At 37.4% G+C, this 26,840-nt stretch overlaps 1 protein-coding gene across 1 annotated transcript; it reads right to left on the bottom strand.

The window, feature by feature from the left end:
* Positions 1-1,226: 1,226 nt before the first annotated feature.
* On the bottom strand, positions 1,227-25,640 carry LOC150088511 (cytochrome P450 2J4-like). Its single transcript, XM_090370203.1, has 8 exons — positions 25,408-25,640; positions 24,308-24,432; positions 16,393-16,499; positions 12,743-13,044; positions 9,815-9,933; positions 7,268-7,523; positions 5,103-5,290; positions 1,227-1,408 (listed from the first exon to the last, which is right to left on the bottom strand). Exons 1-8 carry the CDS (start codon positions 25,617-25,619, stop codon positions 1,227-1,229), a joined length of 1,491 nt encoding a protein of 496 aa, XP_090226329.1. The 5' UTR covers positions 25,620-25,640.
* Between the last annotated feature and the right edge of the window lie 1,200 nt (positions 25,641-26,840).

Raw genomic sequence — 26,840 nt, forward strand, 5'->3', positions numbered from 1 at the left:
GTTTTCTGAGCAATGCAGGCAGGCTGCCCGCACAGATCACGGGTTAAATCATATACGGCTTTGAATTTTTCTAGCAGGGAAAAGGAAGTGATTATCCCTTTGTATAAGGCAGTGGTCAGGCCACTTCTCGAGTACTGTGTACTCAAGGAGTGGCCTGACATCCTTCCTAAAATGGGCCTGGAGGCCCATTTTAGGAAGGATGTAGATTTGATTGAATGTGTACGAAGGACAACAAGATTATTGAGGGGAACGAATTGGTCCTCTTACCAAGAAATGCTGAAGGTCTTCAAATTGCAGCGGCTGGAGACTACGCACCTGTGGGGTGATCTTATTGAGGTGTATAAGGCCTTGAATGTTTAAGCACGCTGAATTCTGATGGGATTCTTCCGCTTCCTCAGATTACGAACCTGTGGGGACATAAATTCGAAGTGAGGAAAGACTGTTGCAGAATAGATGTGCTGAAATTTGCCTTTAGCCAGCGATTGGTTAATTGCTGGAACAAACATCCATCTGTAGTTGTGGAAGTTGATAGCTTAAATAAATTCAAGGAAGAACTGGGCAAACTTGTTTGTGGAGGGAATGGTTGTGTGAAACTGGGTTTTTTAAATCTGGTTGATGGTACATAAGCTCATACGCTTGCTTTCTTGCATCACATGCCACTATTACTATCTCCTCTGACCGTCAACTATCACTACCGTATTGGTATGTTAGAGGAATGTTTATGTTCTCTCCAGATGAGAACACGCAGAAGATCAGTTCAAGATTGAACTAGGATCATCTCTAAATAGAAATTCCCTCATTTGTCCTGTGTTGAAATAATAATAGGAAATATTCATAAGTATAGTAAATATTTCTGAGTTTTTAAAAACTCAGAAATATTGTTTGTTTGTCTGTTTTTGGTTGGAATAAAAAAAGCTGGATTTCCGAGAGAAAAAACATTTTTACTTTAACCGTATACCGAATAAAATGAACATATTATATAAACAGCATGTTCGTCGCATCAAAGATGTGGTTAGATGGAACGGAGGCGTTTTTCCACACTGTGTCGGAGGACTGTGATTACAGCCACTGTGCTACCTCAAGGGCTATTACTAGTGACTGAAAAACCTATGGTTGGATCGTTGGAAGGAATAACATTAACCAACCTGCACTATTGAACAACTTTAATTCTAAGGTCAACAAGAAATAAACAGTGAATGCGAATTGAAGATAACATTAATATGTTCCTATTCTCTTGGAATAAAGCGCAGTTTCTGCTTACGGGACAAAAGAAACAATTCACAACTCTCTGGCGAGAGATCAGTATTTAAACCTTCAGGTGGCATCAGCTTGAAGTGCTGTATGATGGCTGTTGTCATAAGGAAGATTGTGTTTATTGCTTGCGTTTCTCCTGGACAGTTTCTTCTTCCTAGAGAAGGAAACAAATTCAAAACGTATTAGATATACAAGAAACATCCTACTTGCGATGCTCAAGTCATGTTTAGTATAAACGTTGTTTCATTATAATATTTTTTCTCAAAACAAGCATTAGAACTGGAATTACAGCTCCTGAATACTGAATGTTTATATAAAATGTTTAAATGATACTTTATATCGAAAACATAAATTACAAAACCGACTATCTGATATGTTTATTAAGAAACATATATTTCTTTCACTAAAAATAAAATGTATGCTTTTAGTTCCTGAGATTAAGGATTTGGGCATTACAGTTAGATGTCAGACTGAAATTTATTTCTTATGTTAATCATCTAACTGTCAAGTAAAAATAAATAAATAATTGCAACCCCCTTAATTAGGATCTCCAAACAGGACGCTGATTACAGTACTATTTTTTCTCCCTATTGCGACGTACGGTACTAGTAGATTATTCCATTGGACAAACAAATCCATTTCCCCAAAAAAAGTGTCAATTCTTCAGAGAAAGCTGTTACTCGCAACTTCGGAATGGAAGATTCGCATTCAATTTTAACTGTGGAAAATGGTTGAGTAAACATGGACCATTATGCCTCTGACAAGATTTCGATACCTCGTTGAATCCATGGCATAACGAATCGACGCTATCCTGAGGGCTAAAGGGATCGAAATTTAGTGTCGAAGTTTGCAGATGATACAATGGTTGGCAGGGTTGTTAATGACAGTATTGTCAGTGTGCTACTGCAATAGGATCTAGAAATTTTGGGAAGATGGGCTGAGAAGTGGCAACTGAAGTTTAACGTTGACAAATGCAAAGTAATGCATATAGGTAGAAGTAACCCAAGAGGAATGTACCAACCGGGTGGTACTAAACTTAAGGTGGTAGAAAATGAAAAAGATCTGGGAGTAATTGTGCAGTCAGATATGAAGTTTTATGAGCAATGCAGACAGGCTGCCAGTGCAGGTCTTGGGGTTTTGGCAATGATATACAGGAATTTTTCTAGCAGGGAAAAGGAGGTAATTTTCCCTGTGTATAAGGCAATGGTCAGGCCGGGCCTTGAGTACTGCGTATAGGTCTGGAGGCCTCATTTTAGGAAGGATGTAAATTTTCTTGAGCGTGTACAGAGAAGGGCAACAAGATTGGTGAGGGGAATGAAGGGATCCTCTTACCAAGAAGGCTTAAGGTCTTTAAATTGCAGCGGATGGAGACTAGGAACCTGCGAGGTGATCTGATTGAGGTTGTAAGATACAATATCTTACAAATCAAAGAAAGAGAAATATATAAATTTTATATCAACAATGACGAGGTTGCCGTTCCCCAAACTTGAAGATTAATTCTAAGCGAAGCTTCTGGCACAGAATTACACATTACAAATCACAAATATTTTTAAGATAGTGGGCCTCACGCTAATGGAATTAAATTAAGTGGAGTCTATATTTAATGTAAGACCAAATATACCGTGAAAATAAACATTAGAAAGAGATATAGGATCAGCGCCCACTACCTGAAAGAGCAAGCGAAGAGAGCAAGACGGAACAGTGGGGGGTTAATTGATGGAATGGCAAGGGACGGATTGCTCGAGAGACTACAATAGGGGTACCAGTGGGGAGCGGTTCTTGTTTACCGTAAACAGAGCGGAGGTGGTCATTTTATAATAAGGTGAGACGAATCAAGTAAATGGACGCAGATGTTTTCTGGATGGTTTTGGAAAGATTCTGAGCTTCCGGATGTACAAAGAAGGTTCAAGAAATTTCTGAAAACCGGAAGGCCTCTCTACACCGGAAGGAGCTCGACTTTCCTCTCATGGGTCGAGGCAATGTGACATGCAATAGGCAAATGAGAATGGAGATGATGATGGGGAGATAGAAATGATTGGTTGAGAAAAGGAGGGGCGGACGAAATTTCGGGGAATAAAAAGGGAAGAGCGCGCGAGAAAGGGGATGATGAAAGTTTTTTTTTTGGAGAGGTTGGCTCGGGAAACCGTCCCCGGAAGTGATCCACCAGTAGAACCAGTTATGGTGAGTTGACTAAGTTCTGATAGTTTAAGTAAAGTATAGATAGGTTACTGTAAAGGGAACTTTCTCGAGATGGAACATAGAAGTCCGAAAGCGTCCACCGAGAGATATATTTAGAAGGAGGACGGCGAGAGATAATCCTTACGGAACAACACCGGACCGTCCTGCAGCCTACACAGAGAAATAAAGTAAAAAGAAGCGACTTCTACTGAATGATCTGGCACAGCGAAGAAAGATAAGACATCAGGAATGATCGGCAAAGTGAAGAGTATCCCTGGCAGATGTTAGCAGTTTCGACCATCGATCCCAGACTGATGGTGGACCCCGATGCAGAGCAGAAAGTCAAAGACCAGTCCTTGTATCAGCTGAGGACTTCAGCTCACCAGAAGTAAGTGCTTAACGGCATGTTCTGACTGTAGCTAAAGATAGATAATGGTTAAAGGGAATTCTTTTGGGATACATGTAGTTAATTCAATACATATTCTATAGATAAGTGCAGAAATATCATATGGATTGATTAATAAAAGGGTAGTTCATAGTTACGTTTCATCTGCCTAACTTTAATGAATCTAGAATAACAACTTTTTGGAAGGGTTAATCAATAGAGCTGTCAGAGTTGTATGTTAACAGGAATAACGTCCCAGAAGTAGAGGAGTGGCGCTGCTAACCGCAGATAGCCGAGATTTTCCTTGAAAATCCAAAGGTGCGACAGAACCATTAAAATTTAAATGGTAGCTTTATTAATGTTAAGGTGAGATTTGTCCAGAGAAACTTACCATTCGGACATTTCGCTTAAGAAGAAGAGAATTGTATGAGCGAAGGATTAAAGGAAAGATATGTATAATAACTGTAAAAATAAATGTGATTGTTTAATGAACTTTAATTGAAAAAAAAAATATATATATATAAAAGCAAGAGAGTGTTACTGGCCCAATGGCAAGAAGAAGATGATGTATAGGAAGGCCTAATGACCAGGATCGTAATCCATGCCATGTACTTGATGCCATCAAGTGAATAATGTGAATCAAGTGATTAATGTGTAATGATTTGCTAGATTTCTTTTTTACTTTGTAAAATATGTACAATAAATTAATTGTACATATTGTAGAGAAACTGTGTTTGTCATTCTAACAACCAGCCTGAACAAACAAAGAGGGGGAACATAACCACTGCTATTCCCTAGAGCTCTTCTGTGAGATAACAAGTCAGATGCAAAGTGGGGTATAGTAAGAATATAAATAATAATAAATGGAAAGGGGATTTTTAAGATAAGGGAGCTTAATAATAAATAAAAAAGAAATATAGAAACAAGTAATAAACATATTTAAACCACCCCACCCCCACAAGGTGTATAAGGCGTTGAATGGGTTGAGCACGATGAATTCTGATGGGATCCTTCCACTTGTTCAGATTACGAACCTAAGGGGGCATAAATTCAAATTAAGAAAAGACAGATGTAGAATAGATGTGCAGAAATTTGCCTTTAGCCAGCGGGTGGTTAATTGCTGGAACAAACTTCCATCTGTCGTTGTGGAAGTTGATAGGTTAAATAAATTTAAGGAGGAACTGGACAAACATTTAGAGGGAATTGTTGTGTATTTTTTTTTTTTACCTCTTTGTAGATGTAATAGAAAGAACGAGAAATAAAACAGATTATTCTGTGTACATACCAATAGAAAAAGAAATGTAGGTGTCTGGTCTGGTTACTGTCTTTCCGTTTTCAGTTAAGAATCTTTCCGGAATAAACTGGTCCGGTTTGTCCCACAATTTTGGATCAATGTGGACTCCGTGAAAAACGGGTATAATCACAGTTCCTTTTGGAATATCGTATCCAGCGATGGTTGAGTTTGCCGAAGCCCTAAATTTGGGAGAAATTAATTAGATTAAGAATAAAAATTGTCATTAATATAAACCTCGTAAAAATATTTTATGATATATATATTCTATTTGTTTGTAAGGTGGGAAACTAACAATAACAGAAAAAACTAGACTTGGCTGAGTGACTAAAGAGAATTCATTCAACTTCGAGCTCAGTACAAATGAAACTGTCACTTTTAACACGTGGCCTAGGACCTACGACGATAGATCTTTTATGTTAAACAATAATTAAAATAAGAGATAGAAATATTCATCAGAACAATACTTGGTTGAACATATTTCGTTCAACCAAGCAGTTGAACAAAAGTGATTAGTGGAGTTAGATGTATCGTTCTCCTAACTCCACTAATCACTTGGAACTTTTTGACTTTTCTAATTGAAACTTTACTTTTTCGCTCCAGTTTTGTTAACAGGCAGGTAACTTTCCTTACTGATTTTAATGTTCACAACTCCAGCTGGCTTTCGTTGGTTAGTCATACGGTCCCAGCTGGTCCAGATGCCGAGGCTTTTGCAATTACTAATGACTTCGCATGCATTATTCATTTACTTACCAGAAAATCTTAACCACACGGTTAAGACGCTTGATCTTTTCTCACAAACATCCCTTCTAAATACACGGGCGAAGTGAATGGTCCTTTAGGCACCTCAGATCACAACTTGGTAATGGTCTCTTCTCCTATGAAGACTTTCTCTCATGGCCATTCCCACCTTCATGTTGTTTGGCATTAGAAGAATGCAAATGGATGATCTGCGAAATTTCTTTTCTTCTTTTTCTTGGTCGAATTACTTTTTCAAAATTCTGATGTCAGCGTTTGCTTAAATCGTGTCAGTGAATTATTCTTGTAAGGATAGAATCCTTTATACCACACTCCATTTTAAAATCTCGCCCTTTCTCTAAACCTTGTTTTTTTCCAATAAAGGTACTAAGGCTGTTCAAGTAAAGAACGTTACATATCGTAATTGGCTTCTTTTCGAATCTTTACTTTTATTTTCTGCCAACACCAATGCTCGCAACAATTGTAAAGTAGTAATTAATCAGTCCAAACTAGATTTCGTCCTGGCTAAGAGTAGAAAACTTTGTTTTTTGTCCGAATGATAGCCGAGCATTCTTGTTTCATGCCAAACCTATTTGCTGCAACTTTTGCCCATCTCTGTTCCCGCCTCTGTCAAAACCAGATGGTTCTATTGTCACTTCAGCCAAGGATAAAGCTGGCTTGATAGCATCCTATATTTGCTCCATTTCGTGTATTAATAATCTTGGTAAACCACCTCCCACCAATCTAACTAAGCTCCACTCAATGACTCCTGTGGTCTTCCATCAAAAGAATTTCAGAAGGATTTTGAAGAATCTTCATGCTAAGAAATATCCAGGTCCTCACAGTATCTGTCTACTTGTTCTCAAAACCTGTGCTTCTCAACTTAAGTCCTATTCTGTGTCGCTTTTTTTTAATTTTCTTATTCCAAAGGTGTTTCCCCTTCTTCTTGGAAATTTGCTCATATACAGCCAGTTCGTTCCTAAAAACGGTGAAAAATTCCTCCCATCCAATTATCGTCCCATTGCAATTACTCCTACTGTTTTTAAAGTAATGGAGAAATCAACTAACCCCCAATTCCAGTATCTACTACAATTAACTGCCAAATTAAATAAATATTGTACATTTTCGTTTTCCACTCTTTTTTTATAAAAATTAATTAATTTCAATAACAGTTTCATTATGAAGATTTTTGTTTCTGAAAGAAGATTTATGCAGATCTACTTATTTAATATATGCGTGTTAATTGGATTCTTAAGGGGAGTATACACCCCCCAGGTAAATTATTGCAACCAGTTACGTCTTTCAGGTGCTAATAATTGCAAACAGTAGAAACGTTAAGTGAAGTTAGTGAAATCATTTCTACATATTTTCATGCATTTTATGTGTTTTCCTTTTAATATTTTATATATAAAAATACTTACACTCTTAGATCGCTTATAGGAACTATAGCTTTGAATCTCTGGGCTTCTTGAATCACGGCCATTGTGTATGGCATGTTCTTCTTGTCATCTAAGCACACTCGCCTCGAATTCCCAACAACCTCTTCTGTTTCTTTCAGAATACGTTCTTGAACTTCCGGATAAGCAGATAATATTAGCATCAGCCAATTTAATGACACGCTACTGGTGAGTATTCCAGCAGGAATGAACTGTTGGATATTCCCTTTAAGCGTAGTCTCTGAAAAGATGAACATAAGGAATATTAAAGATTGGTGACTGTTTCACTTTAAATGATGAAACTTTATAATTAATCCTTCAAGATAACAAACTAGTATTCATGGATAGTAATTTAATAAATGTTATACATTTATTTATATAAATGCTTCATTTATATCTCTCTCGCTTAATCTTTGAATGCCGAATTGGTTCTATGCATCTGTTGTGTTATAGTTAAAATATAATTAATATTTTCATCCTGTAACTTCCTACCATAAGCATGGTGCACTGTAGCAATGGTTGCTGATGTTCTGGTTAAACTATAAACAAACATGGAATCTAGATTTCCATAATGACCACTCTTATACCACGTGAATATTAAGATAGCTGATTTAGCTATTAACTAAATCACTATTCATTAAGGTAACGTTTCGGAACATTGCCGGCACCCGTCCTCAGATCACACATAGGTTGTTGCCAGCCTTCTGCTTGCCGAATGTTTCAATTCCGACTGCAGTTGCAGTCGTAATTGAAACATTCGGCAAGGAGTAATCTCCTTGAGACATTCAACGATATAATCACTATCCTCCCATGCGGTTGTGCAAATTGTGCTACTCAGAGATATGATTTCTTTTGTATCAGATATATCCCAGACATGGTGAACAGAGTAAAGTATGGTATACGATTTTATTGGCGCATTAGCAGGAAGGGCCACTATAGCAATTAAAAACAGGTTCTGGTAACCTTTTAATGAGGTTTGTTTTTAAAACCTGTTCAATCAATTAAAATGTTTTAAGAACGCACTCACAGGACATTTAGAAGGAGAGGTTATTGTCACTGAGAGTATGCTCTACGACACGTCCTCTTCCATTAATATCAGCACCACTCTACAGGATGTTTCTGTCATTGAAATCTCCCAGAAGTAGGACAGGGGGAAGGCAGCTCAACAATGAAATCACCAAAGTTTCTCTCGGATATGTCAATCCCTGGTGGAAAATAAATCGATAGACTGTTAATTGAAAACTTACGTAAAGGCAGATCCTCGTGTGTAACACGTCGGTAGAATCGCCGTCCTCCTCACACCGGTTAGAAAAGACTTAAGCTCGAGATCCTTCGATGAAGTGAGGAATTTCTATGGGCCTTTTTGAAAACGTGGCTGAGTTAAACGGTTAGTAGGCAAGGATAGCATGGATTTTTCTCCTGAAAAATCTGGTTTTTCGTCCAACAAACGGATTATCGCCTTCAGAACATATGCAATTTACAGAGAATATACACTGAGCAATGTGACCTTAGTCGCTGATGCTCCTATAAACTCTACTACAACATCGTAAAGGCGGATTGCTACAACTTCAGTGAAAAGCGGAAGAAGTTGGAACGGGGTCTGTTTGCCTACAATGATGGCCACTGCTCCTTGGGCAGGTACATCCCCCGTATCGTCCTTCCGTATGATAGTAATATTATACAATCGTGGATATTTATTCTCCTTCAAATATGTCTCCTGCAGGCCAAAGCAAATTGGATTGTGCTTTTGCAGGATGGCCTTGATGTGCTCAGTATTTCGCTGTAATCCAAAAAAAATTCTCTATAGGAATTTTGACTTGATGTGTCCATCAAGCGGTTTCCGAAGCGCTACGGGCTTACTTTTCTGAGTCTTGGATTAATCTCTTTTGGGGACTTGTGGACGCTGTCCTGTGTTCATTTACGCCTCGGTATAGAGTGCCAAGACTGTTTCTTCAAGTACCTCCTTCTCTTCGACGTCCATTTTTTCTTGAGAGCTAGAATGTACTTCAGGTTTCTTATTCTTTTCTCTAGCAATTTATTTTGTTACTGGTCGAGCAATAGGAAGTACAGATACAGGAGTGGAAGCCGACTGATCCTTCTGTGCGGACTTGATTGAACTTAACAGGTAGCGTGGGATGGTCATTTCAGTCTGAGTTTCCATAGAACATCTTCCTGCTGCCTTCTGAGCGTAAGTAGGTCTGCTTGCATTTATAGATTTCACAGCATTTCTTGCATCAGTTGCAGTTTTAAGAACTAATTTTTAAAAATTATATAACCGAAAATTTTAGTAATTGCATTCTCACGGTCTCCATTGCCCTATAGAAAATTAGAGGCAAGACGAGTAACTGAAGAATATGCTCTATTACTTCAAATGTCATTTTAGAAAAGGTCGTAAAGAAAATAAAAATGCATTCTTCACATTATTTCCCGCAAAAGCTGAAAACTATATGAGAAATGAAATATTATTAAGAATAATAAGCAAAAAAGGATATAAAAAAAACAAGGACAGAATGTGAACGGGAATAAACTTACCTGTTAAGTAGGTGGGTTTGTTGCTTCTTAAACGTTTCTCCATTTCACCCTTGAAATTATTTATGAAATCCGGTATATCATCCATATCTGGATTGTTTTTGCGATTTTCAAGCTCATTGCTGCACAAAGTTCAAAGCAAATTATAATAATCGAATGAGCGATTAAATTCTATAATAAACAAAACTATAAATAACAAAAAACAAGGAACGTAATTATATATAATTCTTAATCAGCTTGTTTGCAACACATCGCTCCTGGAAGCAATCATTAATTCCAGAGATCACATGATAGTAGGCAGTCAGTTAGCATTGAGATATAAAAGGCATGTCCACTCAATAACAGTTAAATTGAACAAAATGGGCCGAGAAAAGCGCCCACAGCCCTTCACAATCGATGTATAAAGTTGGTTGTCGTTTGGAATTCAATCGCTATATAGCAAAGAGAGTGGAACGTACAAAATAAAGCTGTCTGAAAACAACCTACCTACTCCAATAGAAGATAAAAGTTTACCACCAACACCAGGTGCAATATCCTTAACTAGAACCAGCCCACAGAGTTTGTCCAAAGTTGAAACAGAGGATGAAAGGAAATTACGTAGGCAGCCCAGATGAGGTGGCCCAAGAGACACTTTACAGAACTGAGATATGTAGGGCCAACAACCACAAGAAAAATACTTCACTGAATGAGTTACCATGGTCAAGTAGCTGCTCGTGAAATGAGGCTGTCTTACAGTAATGGTAGAAATCAATGTGCAGTGGTTATGAGTTTTCTATGTCCTGGCACGTAATTGATGCAACTGGATGTGTCATGCCCATAGAATGGTCTTGCCTAGTTTACATGCACCATCAAGATGTTTGGTGATAACGTGACGGTATTGAATTGGTACACCAGTAGTAATTGATGAAACCATAAATGCAACAGTCCACTGTGTGACATTGACCAACTTTTAACAACTTTTCTCTTATCATAATTGAAGTTAGTCTCCGAAGAGGCTTTCACAGATATTTCCCTATCGAAACTCAAGTTTTTCATTCCACGAAACAATTAAATTGACTAGAAAATTGCAAAGTTGCAAAACAGTAACTATTCATTTTAATCAAAAAAACTACTTCATTACAACAATTTTAGATTAGTGACTCTGTTGGTTAGGTAAAGCAAAATTTGTTTGTTAAAACTCCTGTGCAAATCGTGATGAGTATCATTGTTTTAGTACTTGTACTGTACTTAGCAGCAATAAATAAATTTAAATAAAAGGAGCAAATGCAAAGAATGGAACCCAATAACTAGATCACATCTATATTTGTTCCTATATAGTGTAAATTGTGTAATCTATGGCCAATTTATTTGTTTACAATATGGAAAACCCAAGTTGCATATAGAGCAAATCTTGCAACACTGGCCCAAGATGGATTAATTTACAATTTGGGTCGATTATTGGAATCAAAATCTGGCTCCTCACTTCTCTCTCCGATGTGGAAAAGAGACGGTTAGAACCACTGCCTTTTTCGCTAAGACCCTTGTTTTATTGATTATCAAGATTTCCAGGAAATGTTTGAGACACAATTTGAAATTTAACATTTACCAGTAATGCCTATTCCCAATGATCATTTTAACATTATGAGGACATCATTCTCTCCTAACAATATCTTGCTTATAGCTGTTTCTGATGATTGCGGTGCCTTCTAATGAACACCAAATCGAAGAAGACTGTACAGGTGAGATTGGTGTACGGATCGAGCCCAATCAGCAATCGACATAGATCGGAGCACAGTGATAGTCAGCCGTTTCTATTGCTATCGACTCATGCTTCTAGTTTGCTGCGGCATAAGTTAGTTTTGACACTTTCAGCACAACTTCCTTCCTACCTTGCTGATAGGTAAACTTTTGTTCAATCTCGTATTTTTGAATCTCTTTACCTACCTTCTCGAGTTTGCAAACTTTTGAGTGTGCAGGAAGCCAGTCTTTACAATTTCGGCATTGTGGCATGTTTGCACAGCAGTCCGCTTGTTTGGGCTTTGGAACTGCAGTTCGGGTAGTCTGTTTCCCCTCGACATGTCCTTTAAGCGAGAGTTTTGGACATGATGGTAAGGATGGTGTACCAAATGTAAAAAATAATGTTTCTATTAGGAAAAAGTTCGCTATAGTTTTTGATCATTTTTCATTTTTTGCTTGAACGACTTTGTCTTTTAATTCTTCAATTAACTCATCTTCAGCGACATTCATCAGGTCGCACTATGCACTCCTTAGGAACTATTTAATATATGACGAGAGATAACCTTAACCTCTCATGATATTCAGCCAAAAGTTGATAATTTAAGATTGAGAAATCTGATGGTTTTCCACTTCACTGAGTAAATCTCCAGACCTGATTATTTTCCCTGATTGTTTTCCCCAAACTCAATATCTAAACATTTTTGAATTATAAATGGTGATAGGTACTCATAGCTTTGGTCGAAAGAGACTGGAACATAGGAATAGTGGATAGTTCTGTTAAGCTCATTTTCTCATAGATACTGGAATTGAGATGAGTCATTGTCTGATTCATTTAACTCCCAGTAAGAGGAGTTTATTAGATCAAATATGGGATAGTTATTATAATCCATGATCACCACTTTTAACCCGGTAGTATATCTTTCCTCCCAGCCAAGAGGCAGGAGGGATGCCACCAGTAACTAAGTGATAAGAGGTTAATGGTTAGTGTGTTTGGTACTTTTTAGTTCTCTACACAAGTAAAAGATGGCTTTCCTTTCTTTTAGGAAGCTTACTTCTTTAGTTTGAAGAGCAGAAATGAAAACACTGTGTAAATGAAAACTTAAATGTTCTCTGTAATGTACTGATTGGAGAGAAGACACTTTGAAATTCTGTTTGAAACTCGCTTGGTACTGGGGGTAGTTACAGATTTTTATCTAAGCATTCTGTAAAATTTACCTTATAAGTTCCCCAAGTTTGTTGAATGTTTTGAGTTGCTGGTCATAGTTAACTTTTCCTAAAAAACGAAAAATATTCCAGACAAATGGAAGATAGCCAATAATTGAAACTTCATCGAAGAATTCCCGGAATGTTTCGATAACTTCATGCACGAAAGGCCATATTGGATCGTCATGTTCTAAACGTTTTCCAAAGATCATAATCCAAACTGACGTCGCCAAGCTGACAAAAATATGATCATAATATTTGCATGGCTGTCCTTTGTGTTTCTCCAAATCTTCTATTAGAACTGAAATTTCTTCCTGAAAATAAAAACACAAGCATTATTGGTAAAAGACATACATCAGAATAAATAGAAGAAGCTATTATAGATAATATCAAAATATATCAGCGTAGTTGAAATATATCTATTAAAACTATTTCATAAAATTTTATTAGTGTTAACTATCAAATAAATTATAAATTAATTTACATTTCGATATAAAGTAAGCGAAGGCCCAGTGGACAGGAGGAGATAGGTATATACCATTTGTTGCCAAATCATTTTCCAGATAAGTCAACTGCTATTATCCTTTGCGATAGTGAAGACAAACTGTATCCACGAGACCTTTATTGCTGTTCTTCTAATTTGTCCAGCTTTTGCCAAATTTTTTATGTCGAATTTGGTTTTTGGTGGTTGGGAACTTTCGGAACAGATTCCAGGCTTTATTTATTTATTTTATTTTTCCTTTTTGGCATTAGAACAAGCTTCGTTCAACTAGTGTTTAAGGTTTTTGTGTTTACATGCTGGGCCTGAAGTATTGCTTTTCAGAAGCTGCGGTCAAAATTTTTTAGGTAATGTGCTCAGTGACATCATCAATAGGCTGTAGCCTAATCAATTGGCTATAACAGGAAAAGTAGGCTGAATTATTTTCCCAATCTGCTTTGGAAAATTTTAATTTTACCCGATGATTAGGGCTCGGAGTTTGTAGCGTTTAGATTCTGCATATAATTGGGAAATGATCGCTATTGTGAGGATTGTTTAGAACTCCATTCTATACTGGGATACAATATGCGGGAACAGATGGTAAAATCAATTGCTGACATAGATCTAGTGGAAAGGTGAGTATAAGTATTTTCACCAGTGTTTAATAATGTTGGGTTCAATTGGTCTAGTAGTGTCCCTGCCGAGTGTCCTTTATTAGGCGGGATTGACACCTCCATTTGGGATGAATCAGCTGACACTTTTGTGTAGCGGAAGCGTGTTAGAATTGTTGGCTTATTTGCTTTTTTTATTCTTGATATGCGACTTTATTCTCAATCTTATACGTTTGTATTCCTTTTTTTCCCCCCAGAGATTGCATGATTCTTATTACGCTAGCTGATCGCCCTTGCCATTTGGACATTCTGGAGATTTTGCAGTACATCTGTTTGTGAATGATTTCTGACCCACAGTTAGAACAAGTAATTTTGTCTCTGCTTGTTGTATGAGGGCGACAAAATATTTCGCACTTCAAACATATTAAAGGGTTTTGAATGTATGATCAGATATGACATTAATATAATATTACGTGTTGGAACAAGCTTCTCATTCTTCCGTATCATTATTCATCTTACTTGAGTTAATTTCTGTTCTTGTAATTCCAACATGTCTGCAATTTAAATAAGTCTGCAATTGTGAAATTTTTTGCAGGCCTAGCGTGCTACGAGAACCGCTTTTACTATGGCTTTGCAGGTGTTATTGGGGAAATTACCTCTACACTATGAAATATAATACAGGTATATGATGTATTACCTGCTACTTTGGATGATGTGCAACTTGACCTAGATGCTTCTTTAACATCTGAGAAAAGAAGGCTTCGTTCTGTTTATGGAGATAAATGGCAAAAAGACTGGTCATCTTCGAAACTTGGCGTTTGGACAACAGTTTTTACCATCGGTGAAGGAGTTTAGGAAGAGGGCATTTTTGTAGTTTGCGCCTGGATTGCATGGTACATTTTTATTCACCGGCAACGGGAGTATTAACAGCAACTTATTTAAATTAGGATTGTATGCTACCGTACTTTGTCTTTGTAGAGAGGAAGAGAGTATTGATCACATTATTTTCGACTGTCGATATTATCGTGACTATAGGCTTCAATTCCAGCTTGTGTCAAATACCTTCACAATGGGAAATAAACCTGCGCTTATTCGATTCTAAGCAGCATTTATAGCACCGAACACCTTTGCCTCACGTGCTTTTAAAAGGAAAGAGGAGCTTAGACTTAGTAATTAGGGATAATTTTCTCTGGAGTTGATGATGATTGGATAATCATTGTAACCAAATATAACCTGCTGGACATTGATCGTGTTCTTGTATATAGTGTAAATTCTTGGTGTTCTTCAGAAGAAGACGCGGAACCTGTTTATAGTGTGATTGAGGTAAAAAAAGAATAATAATAAGTTACTTGTGTCTCCGAGGAAGTGCTTGAAGCAATGCCTACAAGATATCCTTCTGGGATGGGATCCTTCATGGGATTATTTCCCAAGCATGAGAAGTCAGTCCACTTCTCCACTTCTATTTCCTTTATTCTTGGTTTATTTCTTCTACCTTCTAACTATTGGGGAGTTCCTCTGTTTGATCCTCCTCTCTTCTATTCTTTCCTACCTCTACAGCTCCCAAACTTCTTCTAAATCCTTTTAATTTCATCTTTATGTGGGTTCTTTCGGGTATTTTGCGCTGGGTTAATAGTCCAGTAGGTGATAGTAGATTCTGGGCGCCTCCGCGCGGCGGATATGGGGGGTCTTGGTAACCAGATATTGCTACTTCTCATCTGCTAAGTTCCAGGTCCTGGCCGGCAACATAACAACACATCGCTTCTCGGCTTTATGGCTTAGATTGTAATGTGCTGTACACCATATCACACTTACACATCCAACTCGCTACATAAAAATGGCCGATTTTGCCGTAAGCTTCTATACATGATGTACAACAGCAGCTAATGAGGGGACTCCTTGGATCCGCGACAACAACGCATGAATATCCCCTGTATATTCCCCCGTTCATGTAGTAATTCCATAACTATTTCCTGTTCGGTGACGTTCAATAAATCCCAATCACTTACCACTCTTTTTGAGGAGTTCAGTTTGTTATTTGATTTGGAATTCCGCTTATAGAGGGCATTTTTAATAATAATTCAGAATACCTTGCTTGCGTGGTTCCAGTTAATAGATCTCCTGACTGGAGTCGTTTTTACCATTTTTGGTGTACCTCGCATTTTCGAGACACTTCTGGATGACAAAGGGAGAGAGTTTGCTTCCCGGCTGATTCGATAAGGAATGCATTATCAGAAAGGCTGGTAGTTGTGATGTATTCGAATCTGTTCTCATTCTTTTCGGAAAACTGGAGTCATGTACCCTTCTGCGGTTGTCAGTATGTTGAGAGCCTATCAGTTCTAGTGGTGAATGTGCATCGCAATCCATGGTCGCTCTTTTTAGCCGTGTGAGAGAGAATTTCTCCTCCCAGGTTACTGGCCCTGCCACGTGGAGACAGGAGCGGTATATACCAGTGACCAATCGATCAGAAGAGAGCAATATGTTATTGGCGAGGGTAGCAGGTTGTTGAATATTCCAACGTAAGAAAGGGGTGTGGGAAGAAGAATAAAACGAAAAATACGCAGAAGAGCAAATACCTGTAAATATTGTTCAAAGAATGACTTTCCCATTCCTGCATTTTTCAACGTGGTTATAGAAACTATTCTTTGTTCTTCCCAGTCGGGTCCGTTTGCAGCCCCAACTCCTAAAAAATAAAATATAAAATTTTCAGTTCAGACATATGATATTCCTGCTCAAAATATACTAGAATAATTCGATACATTGATCCGAATTCAGTAAGGTTTCCAAATAAATAAAGGAATCCTTCGAAATACTCTAAGCAAACACAGCAATATTGAGAATCTGCAAATGGTTGGAAGCTCAAGATATCATTGCATGGTACGCGTACGTACGCCTCTATATGCTGTCGACTACCAAATATCAGAGACCTAACGATTGCACAGTGTACTTGCTTTCAGTTCTAATAGTCGAGACAATCCCTGAAATTACGAACTGGTTTAAAGAACAATATTTCTCCAGTGAAGCATCATATTAGTATGTAAGAATCCCAGATTTTAATTTACGCGTTCACCATGACAGGTGGCTATCTGGTCACCAGTTTTATAGATGTAATAGAACAGACAGAAGAAATTCCCACGAGATTCACCAATCGTCCTTAGTATTTGTCCCCTCACGGATAGTTACTAACGTGGCCAGAAACAGCATTAATTTCTGAACACATTAAAATTAATATTTTATCTTAATTACCCTGTGATGTGGATAAATTGCAATTATAGCATCTTCTCTAGATGGAAAGAGCTTTATGGATAATTTCACACCGTAACCCATTCAGTCGGGTTACATATTTTTCTTCCTTAAGCTCTAGTTTTTCATCCTTCTCAACAGAACCAGGAAATTCCGAAAACAACATAATGACACTTATGGCCTTACTTATCTGGATACTTACGAAAAGCTACTCAAACCTCTATTTAAATATTTCTGTGTCAAAGAATTCTATACAACATCAGTAACCTTCTTGGGGACTTTTTTTTATTAGCCTTCACAACTTTAACCTGTCTAATAAACTTTTCATTCTTCGCCACCCAAGGATTCCGTTTTGAACTATAATATAGAGAATTGGTAAATGTAAAACCTTCAAAATTATGATTACAGTCACAGTCCTTCCACACCGCGTTCAAAGGGTATGTCTGAATTTCAACAAAAATAGAGAAATAAACTACTTTGAGTTCTACTAGTTCATTGCATTTATTAAGAGGTAAGAAACGAGGCAAAGTGGGGAATAAAATAAACCTCCTCGTTACAGACGATTATTTAATTAAAAGTAAACATGTTTGTAACACCCTGTCCGTCCACATGTAAGTTTTCCCAAATTTGATGTGGTGATGGTTCAAAACACAGACATAGTTCCTTTACATCCAAGATTTAACGTCACTTATCTCGAATTTCAAATGTTGCTTGCAGCAGTTTCTAATTTGGAGAAAGGAGTGAATGTATTGTGTATGTTTATTAGTGTCACCTATACTATAAAGTGTAGTTGTTGGCTATATTTAAATTGGAGGCTCCATCATTAAGGTTAAAATTAGTTAGTCATGTATACTGGTGTGCAAAATTTAAGGACCAGTCAGGTTTCACCTGTAGCTTCTCATAGGAGTGGCCTGGATATGGTAAAAACATACCAAAGGAACCTCGTGAGGTACAGAAATTATGAAGGAAACAACACCAACACAACAACGGAAATAAAACTGTACAGAGGGACTTTATTCAAAAATGGGAACATAGCACTGGCTGCCATAATACAAATGCATCACTGCCAAAGATGGAACAAAGGGAGGAGGAGGTGGTCCTCTGTAGGAGATATGGCCACCCCTAATGTCGATGCAGCCTTTACACTACCTGTCCATACTTAGAACAATGTTGTTGATAAGTTCTTGAAGTAACGTCGTCCATTCTTCTGTCAGCACTATCTTCAGCTGGTGAACATTTTCTGGTGGGTGTGGACGTGCCGCTAGGCGTCTCTCCAGAGCGTTCCATATGTGTTCGATGGGATTTAGATCGCCGGAACGGGCAGGCCAATCCATACGAACAAATGTCCTCACTTTCCAAAAGCATATCAACAGCTGCAGTGCGATGGGGTGTGGCGTTTTCATCCATAAACACGAACTTGGCGCCAATAGCTCCTCGGAACAGACGCACATGGGGAAGGATTACCTCAGTACAGTAGCGTGCACCAGTTACAATACCGCCTTCCAGTATCTGGAGTTGTATGTCCATCCAAGATACCGCCTTCCAGTATCTGGAGTTGTATGTCCATCCAAGATAACGCCTCCCCAGACGAGAACACCTCGGCCGCCATATCGATCCCTTTCAGTGATGTTTTCGGGGTGGTACCGTGTGCAAGCCTGTCGCCAGATTAGCTGACATCCAGAATCGCTGCTGAGACTGAATCTACTTTCATCAGTAAAGCGTATCTTAAGTAAAGATTTTGTTGTTGTAACCTTTAGAAATAGTGTTGATCCGTACGTTTTGCACACCAGTGTATATTGTTCATTGCTCTTTTTTCTGGCCGTGAAAAACGAATTCATTAATAAATAAATTTTTCAACTGGTTAATGAGTATCCTTATTAACAACTTCTTATGATCGTAGCTGATTTTAATATGCGTGAATACCATGACAGCACGAAGTTTAATGATTTCGCATTATTCTTTATTTCACATATTCCCTTGGCGCGTGCTACGTAAAATTCATTTATTGGACAAATTATTTTTTGTGGCAGAGATGGTTATAAGGTATCTCTAATTCCTCATATTTGTCACATTTCGTCCCAATCTAAACATTCTCGAAACAAGCAGTCAAATTATGCTCTAAAATTAAACGTACTGCATGCAAGCGGCATGGGAACAATCCCTCAATATCGCCTATTACATTAAGGTAGAGTATTGCTGAGTATAGTAAGTGTAAATTAGCCAAAGGTATCATCACCAGACCCCCAGTCTTCTTTTCACTAAATCGGAAGAATGTACTGAGCAAAACATACTGTAAGGACCCGTCCTTACATTAATTAATGAAAATTATTGAATATTATGAGAATTTAACTGTAATACGGATAGTGGTTTTCTGGTAAAAACAACATGGATTAAGAAACACTGGAATTCAAAAATACCTTCCAGTCACTCTCTGTTTAGTAGTAGCTTGTTTGTATAGAAGTTCTTTGACGAGTCAGTGAAAGTAATATACCATGACAAATCCCCATTAAGACAGAGGCAGATGCACCATAGTAAGGGCCAAGAGTACTTAAGCTGGCCCTTTTAAAAATTTCACGGTGAAATGCCATTAGAGGTGGGCGACGTCACCAGGTGTGCGCGCGTGAGGTCACGGGAGGAGCTGTGACGCTTCTCAGCTGACCGGAACTTCCGCCTCTCTTTCTAGATTGTTCTCGTATGTTCGAGGTCCACGGAAGTTGGGACACAAAGAGTAAGGAAGACCCGCCCACGGAAGAGGAGAGGAGACAAATGAGAACACAGGAAAAAGATGTGCAGATCTCCTATTGGCCAGGAAGAAAGTAGAGGGAATTTTGAGAGGGAGATTTCGGAAGAAGTTTTCGTGGCATTCTGAAAAGGTTTTCGTGACATTCGGAAGAAGTTTTCGGAGGAGTCTGAAGAAGTTCACGGAACGGTCTGGAGAATGAATTGAAGGAGTTGGAGAACGATACTAAGCAGAGCAGTAGTCTAATTTGGGTGATAGCTGCAGACCTGAGGTAGATGGAAGCAGTGATAGAAATTCTGCATATCCCGACCGCCAGTAGGAATGTTCACCTGTAAACACGGAAGCCGTAGTGAGGAAGAAGGTAGAATCTCGCCCTGAGAATCATATAGGCAAAGCCAGTCGAATGAGTGGTCGAACCATTGACCTACTCGAAAACCCCTCTATCCACGGAAGAAGAAATGCTGACCTGTAAAGAGTAGGCTACACTGATTGATTCCAGCCGTGCAGTACCCGGTAGGGAAACATCATGATCACCGAGATCCCCAAATGAGCGCCCCCGCATTCCAGTACCTGAATGACCGATATGAAAGGAAGCCGAGCAGAGAGGGAAGTTCCAGGCCAAACACGTAAGTGCTAGAGAGTTTACCGAAATAGGTGTACTTAATTTATTAAGGAGAGGACTTTAGGAGAAAAATGTGTATATTTAAGTAATGAATATATGAATAAAGGGGTAATGTATTTAAGACGGACGCAGCCTATAATTTGGAGTGAAGCTCCTCATATAAATGCTTGCTGGAAGGAGAGGGTATAATAGATAACTGAGAATTGTTTAAGATTGGGAAAGGTTTTTATAATATGTATGAAATTGAAGGTTGAAATTTCAATTTATTATGAGTTGATTTGTGGAGAGTATTTCTGATTTGAGTAGGGGCTAATTAATAAGTGATATATAAAGGTATAGAGGATTAACTGTTCTGAAAGGTAATGTTAAATTGAATTGATTAATATTTCCTGTTGACCTGAATGCAGAAAGGGTGTCTAATTGAATAAATGCAATTTTTTTACAAATTGAGACACGAACTCTGAAGGTTTTTGTGAGCCAGTTCATTGGCTGGTAGTTGTTGGTTCATTATACAGACTGTTCAGAAGAAGAGTGGGAAGAATCTATGTAAAGCGTATGACACGACCTATTGAAGTCCCTGTAAAGAACATGAAGAGACACCATGACATAATGAATAATAATGTGTATTAGAACAGGATATCTGATGATGAAACAATTGAGTTTGAACAAGATATTTACACATATAAAGGTTAATGAAATAACAAGTCACCAGCCAAATATAGTTTGACTAAATGCTATTGCTAGTCTCTGTATGATAAGTTAATAAACATTGTTTTATTTTACATTCATGTGTTGGAGTCTGTCATTCCGAAACTCAGCCAATCCGGTAGAAAAATACCTAAAATAATTGGGGTCCCCTTTGGGTCTGGTAATCTTCTGAGAACAAACAAGTCAGATGCTAAGTGGGAGGATTGGACTACGGGGATATACATATAAAAAAAAAAAGGGGATAAATTACAATAATTAAAATATAAAGAAAAGTAGGGCAACCAAAAAAATACAAAGGACAACCCCCACAATACGTAATAATAATGCGGATAATCCCGCTCAGAACTTTTCTTTGCAGTCTTCGTTTTCATATCCATTTTTAAATTATCAATTAAATAAAACTGAACTGAAAAATCAGCTATCTAATAACTCGTCCATTGACCAAATTTACACTTCAAAGTGTGCTATTAAAACGCCCATTTTCTTCAATGAAAATACCCTATTGGAATCGAGCAATTATTTAAGGAAAGACTGGGAACCTGATGGATGAATTGAAATCCTAACCCATACACAGGAATATGTACAGAATTTTTTCTAGTAGGGATAAGGAGGTGATTATCCCCTTGTGTAAGGCAATTGTCAGGCCGCTCCTTGAGTACGTACTGCATACAGATCTGGAGGTTTCATTTTATGAAAGATGTAGAGCTGTTGGAACGAGTACAGAGAAGGGCAACGAGATTGGTGAGCGGAACAAAGGGGTGCTCTTACCAAGAAAGGTTTAAATTCTGAAAATTGCAGTGTCTGGAGACTAAGCACCTGCGAGGTGATCTAATTGAGTCGTATAAGGCCTTAATTGGTTTGAGCAGGCTCAATGCTGATGGGATTCTTCCTCTTGCTCAGAATAATCACCTGAGAGGGCATAAATTCAAAGTGAGGAAAGACAGATGTAGGATAGATGTGCGGAAATTTGCCTTTAGTCAGTGATTGGTTGATTGCTGGAATATACTTCCATCTGTCGTTGTAGAAGTTGATAGCTTAAATAGATTCAAGACAGAACTAGACAAATACTTGCATCGTATGCCTGTGCTACTGCTAATGCATCGTTGCAGTCCCTAAAGTCAATAATCCACATCATGTGTCGGACTTTAGACCTATAGTAATCTGCTTTCGTTCTCTTAAAATCTTAAAATCCTGTTGAAGCCTCTTGTTTATCAATTTTTTGCTTTATAGCTGCTGATATATGAAGGGTGTTGGAGGTTAAAGTCTCTTATCATGAGATTTCGTTGAGTTATCTGCAGCCTTTCTCTTGGCTAACGCCATTGTCATTATTTCTTGAGACACTGTTTAATTTTCGATAAAATACTTTTAATACTGAGCTTCTTCTCACCATCCACGCATTATACTTTTTCATTGAATATCAGCAAACATATCGAGTTACATATTTGCTACGATTAATATCCTATTATTTTTACAGCCATAATTCTTTCATAACACATGATGGCGACGTAGCGTTTTACAACAAAATTAAGCATAATAATCTTTCCTGTCTTTCGAACATAACAGAAATAACTCTTCGAAATTTACAGGAATTTATTGCATATACATCTAACTTGGGCTTTGTATGCAATATGAAGAAAATTGTTTGTTTGTTTTATATTAATGAATTGATAGCCACCACACTATTATATCACGTGGTAGACAGAGTAATTTGTTATTGAAAAGATAAAATTTAAAGAAACTGACCACCCTAACGTCAAACACTTAAACAATTTATGACTACGTTTCGGGAACTCACTGTTTCCTTCTTCAGGCTTATGGGGTTAGAACAATGTATTCTAATTACATTATAATATACTCCTTTGCATACGCAACTGCCGTATAATTTTACACTTTTATAGATTTCTAAAATGACCACTCTTATACTACATGAATACTCAAGATAGTTTATTTAGTTATTAACTAAATCACTGTACAATAAGGTAACGTTTCGGGAGTCTTGCCAGAACCAATCCTCAGACCATACATATGCTGTTTTTTTAAAGGAAAGAAAGAATAAATGAAAATTACTATTATGCTAAAACCAGTAGTACATCTCTCCAAACCTTTTAGTGGATAATTACTATATACGATTTATGCATAGCACTTTATTTTTATCGGTTTTACCTATTTATTCAAATTGAGCAGTATAATTCCCGGGATAAAATAGATAAATTGAAATTAAAGTGAATCAGGATTTCTTACCCTTTTCCAGCCTCCTGCTTAGCGAATGTATCAATTCCGACTGCATGTTCTGGCAACCTGTTATGGATTATTAAACCTTAACTGATAGATTACCATCAACTTGTACTCTACTTCCAAACCCATGAATATTAAATTAAATTACAATATCCCAATAAAATTGCCATACACCTGCCAAATTGTTATGATTATTACTATAATGATAATAATTATTGTTATTTTTGATTAATTGCTTATTAAATTCAGGTTTAAGATTTAAATTTTAGATTAACGGGATTTTGAGCCTTTTTTAGGAATTTTTATGGGCCCTTTTCACAACGAGGCTGAGTTAGTGGGTCTCAAGAGAGGATACGATGTTTTTTTTTCTTCCGGAAACTGGGGTTTTTTGTCCAGCAAACAAAAAATCGACCATAAAGGCTCGTGTTAGCACACGAACCTTAGACGCTAATGTTCAAAAACCCAATAACATAAAGGAGTATATTATAATGTAATTAGAGCACATTATATTGTAAATAATCATATATCATTATCAAATTATAAAACTAAATTATCATTTGTGGAACGCAAATGCATTAAAAACGAAAAGATCTTAAGCCTACATTAATGAAATTGGATACAATGCAAAATTAATTGAAGAGTTGCAATAAATACTAAGAGAAAAAAATACTAATAATAGAAATAACGGAAATTTTGCATCAGGAATAAATTTAAAAAAAGAACATTATTTCTTTGCTATTTTTTTTCTGTAAATAACTTCTATTATTTTTATATCAGTATTATATCAAGGAATATATTCGTGTTTTTATACTATCACATGAAACCTTTGTTTTAACAGACTTCAGGAACAAGGACAATTTTCATTCATCTTATACTTTATTAAATCTAATTATTGTATATTGTGTGTACACATATATTTATTTTGGGACATTTATTTACCTACCGAGACCATTTGGCACGTGATGAATAGCACCTGGAGGCCTGTCTAGAAATTCTGATTTAGGCAGAGTTTCTTTAATTGACTTTAAATCTGTTAACACGACTGCAAGAGTTCTTCCCAGTTTCAGACTACAAAAGAATTTGATTAATAAATAACAATGCATCTAAATTCATTTTTGTATAGGATAATTTCAACATAATACATAAAAAGCAGCAAAATTGGCGCATGCGCAGTTTCTATATTTAATTAGGTTTTTGCAGAACGGGGCGATATTTGCACAAGTTTATAATATATATATAGTTTATGGTGACATTTAGGATATATTTATAAATCGCTCCATACAAATGGAAGGAAAATTCTATCCTACTTGCGTCTTTTTTTTTATTTTTTTTAACAGAAATGAATATAGAATCCCATATAGCAGTTTTATAATTCTGGAAAACATTTTTAAAGTTCTCTAAATGTAGGCACATTGCGAAAATACTACACAGGAATTTATAGATTTGAAAGGCATATTTCTCCTTTCTATATTTTTTAATATAGACCACACTGTGCTGTGAAATCATTTCGATGTGAAACACATGAAAGCAACTTCTACGTGTGAGCGCCCTTGTTCATAGCCAGTGAGAAACTTCCGCTTTATGTCGCTCCCAGTTTCCGGTAGGTAAGTGGCCACGTGCGTTCCACGTGTAAGCACCCTTACAGTGGCTGGAACTCTCAAGCGAATTCCGACTGCGATATTAACCAGTAATATACGGACTCCATCATAGTGACAATTCATTCTCTTTACAGCATAAACACTTGAGAGTACAATTATACAGTAAAAACAAAATATTCTTGATGGCTCTACTCCACCCCTCAGCCTTCCCGTAGTGGAAGTTTTCACACACTATTTTGTGCCCCCCCCCCTTTTTTTTAATTGAAAGGAATATCCAACTTGCCAGATGCAAATCAGATCACCAAATGAAGCACAAAGTCCACCTTACTCGGCCTACCCTAAGATCGGTCCTGTTAGCCACAGTTCCGTTGGGCCTGTTTTCTAAAATCCTATAACTAAATATTAAAACTATCTTCGAGAACCTTGCACGTTTCTCTTTACTCACCTGAAAACGCTTCCATACACCTTGGAGAGTTCCATGAACTGGAGTGCCGGTTCTTTGCTCAAATATGGCAAATATCCCACAATGGGCAAACCCCTTGGGCCTGGAGGAATGTTTCCCTGTCCCTTAATAGCATTTTGTAACCAGTAGACCACAATTAACACCAAGAAGGACACGAGCAGCGTCTGCTGAAACGGGGACAGATATTCGAGCATCACCGCAAGTTATCCGTTTTTAGTGTTTTTAGTATTACTATCACTCAGTAACTGAACAACACTTCTCGCTGTAACCTTCGTACAGTGTGATAGACGACCTTGAATGTGAGAACGCGTAGTCGAGGTTATTTTACCGCTTCAACTACAATATTCCTTTCACTGCAAGCTACGACGCATTTTCCCTAATTATTATTATTATTATTATCATTAGCCACATGGTGCAAGGAAGCCTGAGGCTTTTGCTGCACCAGCCAAAAAAAAAAAAAATTAAGTTACCCTGAGATAGATGGAGAGAGAGAGAGAGAGAGAGAGAGAGAGAGAGAGAGAGAATGGAATCACCAAGAAAGAGAAGAATGATGATATCCAGCTCAGGACCCTGGGTGTGCCAACCCATACTCACCAGATATGAGCCCCTGGAATTCATCTTTGAATTCACATAACTTAATTTTACTGAGCTTCATGAACCCTTAAATGAGAATCCATCTTTTTTTTCTAATTCCATTTGCAAATTGTCTAAAAAAAACATGAAACAGTGATTCATTTCTCCCCGTTGAAATATCAGAAAAGCATACCATATGTAGGATGATTTATGGCCGATTCATAAACAAACGATTCATAAAAAAACATTTCACGAACGTAAATCTGATGTCACGGCTCATGCATCCACCTTCAAAACTTTCACCTCGAAAGTCAACTGTTTCCATGCCTTTCACGAAGTCGCCGGTATCGAGTGGTTGAGTCCAACCAACTTACATCACTTCCTCTCCTCCAGTCCGATGTCATCTTCATATTTTGGTTACGGAAAGGTTCACTTTATCCACCTAAGCCCTCAGTGATTTAAAACGCTTAAAAATAAGCATATCGGAATTAACAACCTATGGAAATATTTGAAAAACGTAATTTCTCCCCCAACTACATGAAAGAGCTGAAAACCGAATCAAGTCAATACAAATTTATTTAAAAATCATTCTAACTTAGTGACGAAAGTGCCATCTATGGTTAGGAATCTAAATTACAAGAAAATCAATCACCTGCTATATACTATTAGCTGGTTTATATGGTCTTATTGCCTCATATCAGAATTTTTTTGTCATCTTATCGGCTGACTTCTTATCACGTTTTTTTTTATTTTAGAGTTTCCAAATAGAGTCAAGGAATGAGTGTACGTCCTGCAGAATCGCGAATAGCATATTGTGGGGGTCTCGTTTTTAATGATGAAAC

The sequence above is a fragment of the Mastigoproctus giganteus genome, chromosome 3, assembly GCF_048544385.1.
Source record: "Mastigoproctus giganteus isolate SK-2022 chromosome 3, ASM4854438v1, whole genome shotgun sequence".
NCBI classification, from domain to species: domain Eukaryota; kingdom Metazoa; phylum Arthropoda; class Arachnida; order Uropygi; family Thelyphonidae; genus Mastigoproctus; species Mastigoproctus giganteus.

Bases quoted from the DNA above. Each gene is read 5' to 3' on its own strand.
- LOC150088511 (XM_090370203.1), bottom strand. From the start codon at position 25,619: ATGCTCGAATATCTGTCCCCGTTTCAGCAGACGCTGCTCGTGTCCTTC. The intron at 7,524-9,814 runs GTAAGTTTATTC...TCATCTTTTCAG, and splicing joins CAAACCCACCTACTTAACAG to AGACTACGCTTAAAGGGAAT. The intron at 1,409-5,102 runs GTATGTACACAG...TTCCTTCTCTAG, and splicing joins CTACATTTCTTTTTCTATTG to GAAGAAGAAACTGTCCAGGA.